This window comes from Nannobrachium achirus (genome assembly GCF_963921795.1).
Source record: "Nannobrachium achirus genome assembly, chromosome: 12".
NCBI classification, from domain to species: Eukaryota; Metazoa; Chordata; class Actinopteri; order Myctophiformes; family Myctophidae; genus Nannobrachium; species Nannobrachium achirus.
The window spans coordinates 27511974-27518006 of NC_137832.1; the positions used below are offsets into that span (position 1 = coordinate 27511974).

At 41.5% G+C, this 6033-nt stretch overlaps 1 protein-coding gene across 1 annotated transcript; it reads left to right on the plus strand.

Annotated features, from left to right (window-relative positions):
* The first annotated feature begins 33 nt into the window (after positions 1 to 33).
* Positions 34 to 5305, plus strand: LOC308295033 (NFU1 iron-sulfur cluster scaffold homolog, mitochondrial-like). Its single transcript, XM_080737973.1, has 8 exons — positions 34 to 102; positions 1413 to 1519; positions 1612 to 1747; positions 2678 to 2744; positions 2936 to 3053; positions 3137 to 3200; positions 3297 to 3471; positions 4901 to 5305. Exons 1-8 carry the CDS (start codon positions 44 to 46, stop codon positions 4934 to 4936), a joined length of 762 nt encoding a protein of 253 aa, XP_080594099.1. The 5' UTR covers positions 34 to 43; the 3' UTR covers positions 4937 to 5305.
* The last annotated feature ends 728 nt before the right edge of the window (positions 5306 to 6033 follow it).

Below are 6033 nucleotides of genomic sequence, written 5' to 3' on the forward strand. Positions count from 1 at the left end.
ATAAAGTTTTCTTTAAAAAAAGGAAAGAGCGATCATAACAAACATGGCGACTTGCAGACAGGTCGGGAGGTTGTTGAGTATTTCGACGAGATTGTCTTATCGGTATGTTTTTATCAGTATTTGCATTTGTGTTCTTAAGTGATATACAACATTGTGGATCGACCTTCCCTCAAAGTTTCGCTTTTCATTGCAAAAGTATTGTGTTCTCTGTTCTCTCAGCCATCAATGCCCTGGTCAACGTCTCTATCTGCGTCATTGCATTTAATTGCTGAAGATTTTTTTTTTTTTTATCCCTGTGCTGCTATTGACGTCCGCACTGCTCTGAAATTGTTCTTCAGTGTTCTATGCTTTTATTTTTTCTTGTTTTATTGTAATCATTTTAATTATTTCTTTTTTTATGTATTTTTTTATTTTTATTTTACATTTTCTCTGTTAAGCACTTGTGCTTCATTTTATGCTCTGTAAAGCACTTTGAGCTGCATTGCATGTCATGAAAGGTGCTATACAAATAAAGTTGTATTATTATTATTATTATTATTATCATGTAATGTTACCTAACGTTGACCAGGACATTGATGGCTGAGAACACAATACTGCTATTTCAAAATTTAAATACGTTTAGGTCTACTTCTACTCCTTAACATTTCAGAAGGAAATATTGTACTTTTACTCCATTACAATTATTTAAAAACTTCAATTACTTGTTACTTTGTCGATTTGATTATTATTACAAAACATACATACCCACTTCCACTTAAGCCCTACATACATTTCGGCCATTTCAAGTGATTTTATTCATTTGAAAAGTAAAACCTGAAATGGGACATTCTGCATAATGAGTAGGCTACTTTTGCTTTTAGTGCTTTTAAGTACATATTAATGCCAATACTTTTGAACTTTTACTTGAGTACATTTTGAATTCCAGACTTTTACTTGTAACAGAGTGTTTCTACATTGCAGTAGGCATATTGACATTTTTACTAAAGTAAAACATGTGCTTTTTCCACCACTGTTACTAATCAACTGGTAATAAACTAGATGCATACACAGTTGACTTTGTCAAATTGTCTATTTAAAACATTTCAGCATTTTATGATTATAAAAGGATTAAGACTGAGCCAGTTCCACTTATTATGTCTCTTGGGAGTCAGAGAAGTCGTACTCGTACCTGAGTTCTTTTCCAACTCTCGTTATGTCTCACAAGTCTCCCATCCTGTCTTTGGTCTTGGATAGCCTGTCTGCCTTCACTACTATACAGCATAACATGGCAAATAAAAAAAATCATAAAATCAATAAAGAAAAATGATGAATGAATACCACTTGTCTTGAGGACACATGCAGCTGCATGGTTGGTGTTCAAGAAGGAATTGCTAGATATCAGGTGTTTAAATGTATCTAATTTGTGCTTTTAGTCTTTTAGGCTTAGGCCATGGGTGTCAGCGTGCTGAATTGCACTGGGCTTCACAGAACAAAGGAGTCAAAAGGAGATGGCCACAGGCACCCTTCTCTCTTATTTCAGGTAGGTATAGGTCCGCCTATGAATGGAGCTTCCAGAAAGGGTCTTTATGATTTAATGCAACATTCCCTGCATAATTGTGTATCTCTTCCCAGCAAGGACCATGTTTATTCAGACCCAGGATACACCCAATCCAAACAGCTTAAAGTTTCTGCCTGGGTGCTCAGTTCTTGAATCTGGAACAATGGATTTTGCTGGACCTCGTGATGCATACGGATCACCTCTGGCCAGGTATAAAAATTGTCAATTAAGGAGGCTGCATAATGAAGAATTACACCCAGTACAAACAATGCTATATCTATGACTTAAGAATAAAATAGATGCATTAAAAAGTAGTGGTAAAGTCTCTGACCACCACCACAGAAGTTGTGAGTTCAAAACTTCGAATCCACCATGGTGCATCCGGCTTTGTCAAGTGTCTCCACACGAACACAATTGGCCTGTGTCTGGGGGTGGGTGATGTTGGTCATTGCTAACATAACTCCTACGGGCTGCTGGGGGCGGCACCTGTCAGCGGGGACTGTTGGGTGGGAGGAGTAGAACGAAGGCTCTACGTCCTCCTGGTGGGGGGGGGGGGGCTCACTGGCAGGTGAGTCGACAGCAGTGACATCACGATGACAGCAGTGACATCACAGAAATGTGTGTGGGGAGGAATCAATTGGCTACTCTCAATTTGAAAAAATAAATAATAATTATGAATAAAAAGAAACGTAATAATGCACTCATACACACAATTATATGAGGGGTGATAAGCAGGAATGGCAACAATATAGAACGTGCATTTCAATAACAGTATGCCTACATATACCACTCAATAATTTTATTTGCTTTTCTTTTGGTTGCACATACCAGTGGATCATGTTTTTCCATCTACCATTACTTTTTTATTTGCACCAGTGACAAATTAAAAGAAATAAAGCATGGGCTGGGAAATCGGATCAGCGATCACTGCTGACTGTTGCTGTTGTGACCTCCGCTGTTGTTGGCTGATGATCGGCAAAGTTGATAAATGCATTGGTGGTCTTAAATTCCATGGCACAGTTAGTTGACCTTACCTCAAGGCACACCAGTGTGCCATGGGGCATTGTTTGAGGTCCACTTTTAGTGTATTTTGATTTTAAAACACTTTTTCTTACTTTTCTTTTTCTTTTATTCCTCCAGGCAGTTGTTTAGAATTGATGGAGTCAAGAGTGTTTTCTTAGGCCCTGATTTCATCACTATAACAAAGGTAACTAAAAAGAAAGCCTATACGTTGAAAATATGATGTGAAGTTGATATGAAATTTTAGTAGGCTTTTTTTAAATCGTCCGCTGCCTCAGGTCTAAATGGGTTAATACACTGTTTACACTGTTTAATACACTATTATAATACACTGTATTATAATTGTAATCTCATTGAAATATCTATTTCTGTTTTTAGAGTGATGCAAATATGGAATGGAAAGTGATTAAACCTGATGTATTTGCTGCTATAATGGACTTTTTCACAACCGGACTGCCTGTTATTAACGACGGAACTGTTCCTCGTGAAGATACAGGTATGGGACCCACACAGCCACAAAAGAGGTGAAAATAGGCCAAGACACTTTGTATTTTTGTAATAATCAGTTTGTCTTTGCAGCACCATCAGATGATGATGATGAAGTGGTTGCTATGATCAAAGAACTTCTAGATACTCGAATCAGGTAGCTAGCTGCTCTTATCTTGTAGGTTATTGTATACAGTTCTACTTCATCAACTCTTCGTTTCCATATAATGATTATGATGTTAATCCTTGCCAGGCCAACCGTGCAGGAGGATGGTGGAGATATTGTGTATCGAGGCTTTGAAGACGGTGTTGTGAAACTGAAGCTGCAAGGCTCTTGTACAAGTTGTCCTAGTTCCATTGTCACCTTGAAGAGCGGAATTCAAAACATGCTACAGTTCTATGTTCCAGAAGTAGAATCAGTTGAGGAGGTTTGTGACTTCCCAAGAAGATATCCTGTCAACAGCATATTGCATATTGTTTTTGGCTTAATTAATTCTAGTCCATAGCGTTAGAAGGAGCTCTCCTTAACGCTTTGTCAGTGAGATGCGCCCGGATAGGATAGGGATAGGCTGTGCAACCTCTAGTCTGTAGTAATAAAATAAAAAATACAGTTTCGCTACTCGCCAAAACAAAGGTGGCTGTTGGGAGGTGAAAGCCCACTCTACTTAGTGGAAGCACTCTGAGCCCCCCACCACACGCCTAAAATACATTTCTAGGGCAAAATGAAAAATAATCTACCGGGCGGAGACACTGTTCCTGGTTGAAGATAGTTTTTTACGAAACAACGTTTCCAACGTTGCAGAGCCAATTAACACCCAAAGAGACTAAGGTGCTCTACAGACGGGCAGCGTTTGCCGCCGGGGCTCCCGATTGGATCTGCGGGGACCGTGCCGCGGTGATACACAACACACTCGAGTAAACGCTGCGCAGTATTTCATAAAGATGAACACAATCCAACTCTCGCCGCCCGCGTACGCATGCACAAACGAGCACGCTCGCGGGATTTTCACGGGACTGCGCCCGCTCGCCTCGCCGCCTCTAAACTTCGCTGCGTGGCCGAAATAGCCGCCCACCTCTCATTGAAAATGAATTAGGTGCCCTCCAGACTAGGCGCGGTTGCCGTCGGGGCTGCCGCTTGGATCAGCGGTGGCCGCACCGCGGTGAGACACAAACACACTCGCTCAGTGAGTAAACACTGTGCGGTATTTCACAAAGATGAACACAATCCATCTCTCACCGCCCGCATACGCATGCACAAATGAGCACGCTCGCGGGGATTTCACGGAACCGCGCCCGCTCTCCTCGCCGCCCCAAAACTTCGCTGCGCGGCCGAAAAAGCCGCCCGCCTCTCATTGAAAATGAATTGCTAGGAGGCCGTGACTGCTCCTAGTCTGGAGGGCACCTTACTAGGAGGCAGTGACCGTGTACCGTCTGGAACCCCCTGAATGCTCCTGTTAATGCTGTCCTCTGACCTGCGCCGAAGTAGTCAGTTGGCGCCGTGATGGCGATAGCGAAGATTACAAAACTAGAAGAAGTAGTGTCTCCATCCGGTGATTATTATTATTTAGCCCTAGAAATGTATTTTAGATGTGTGGTGGGAGGCCCAGAGTGCTTCCACCAATTGGAGTATTTCAACTCCCAACAGCCACTGTTTTTTTGGTGAGTAGCGAAGCAGTATTTTTTTTATTTTGACTACAGACGAGAGGTTGCGCAGCCTTTCCTGCGGGCGCACCGGATCATCACTGAGTCTAGCGTTAAGGAGAACTCCTAACGCTATGTACCAGAGCTAAAGCTTAATAAGCTACTAGAACAATGAATACTGATCATTTCACAAGCATTTTTGATTTCCCTCAACAGGTGAAGGATGATGAGGAGGAAATTGCCCAGGCTTGAATCTAAAACCGGAAAATCTGAAACGAGACATTTGTCACTCCCTCACCACAGCACAGCCTACTCCAACTACATCCCAGCAATGCACATATTGAGCATTTTAGAGGCTTATCTACATTATAATAGTCGCAAGAGAATCATCCTGTTTATCCAGAGACATTTTTGTCAACCTTGATGGCGCTTCTTAACACACAATTGGTCAGCATACTGAAACTCCAGAGCTATTAGTATCTGAAGATCTCAAATACAGTATTTGACTTCAGACTGTCACACCTGGCTTGAATCAGCCAATACAGAAAACAACATGCATATTATTGAGGATGTTTTGTATGAAACATACGTATTAATGTAAATAAACTTTATTATATATTAGTGTGTTGTTGAAATGACTGCTTCTTAATCAGCAAACCGTATCTGATTACTGTGTTTCAATTCTTTTGAATCGTTTCAACTATAGGCCTATAACTTGAATTGAATATTGAATAGAGCAAACATTTTCACTTTAATTTTGGCCTACTCTTTAAATCAGGCCGACCTTCTTTCACTGTGTTTTAAGTATCCTGTGTAGCATTATATTCTGTATGCCCTTGACCCTTCACAGCAGTGGTTCTCAACATTTTTCATGTCAAGGACCCCCATGTACTCATTCATGTATTTGGCTGTGAGCGGTGCAACCACTTGACTGCCCTAGTGTTTCTTAAACAAGTTATAGACTTGTATGGGTCAAGTAAATTTAGACCCCCCTCCCTAGGCCTAATGGAACCCACAGTGTCACTTTGAGAACCACTGGACAGCATCCTTCTATAATACAGCTGAGCTGAGCTAGCCTTTCCACTCCCATTTTTGTATTTGAGATCACATATATTTGGCAGTAGGAATATTCTTCGTGGACATGTTTAGTTCAAGTCACAAGGTGTGTGGAATGTGGATGATGCGATGTAATGGTGCCACCACTGTCGCTGGCTGCCTACCCAGGCAGGATCTGCATCCTGCTGCCACGTCAGGAGAGCCTGCGTCCGTAGGTGCGAGTTGAGTGTCAGAGAGCTTGAACCAATCGAACGAACGTATGGAAATCCGCGCTTGACTCTGATCCAATGACA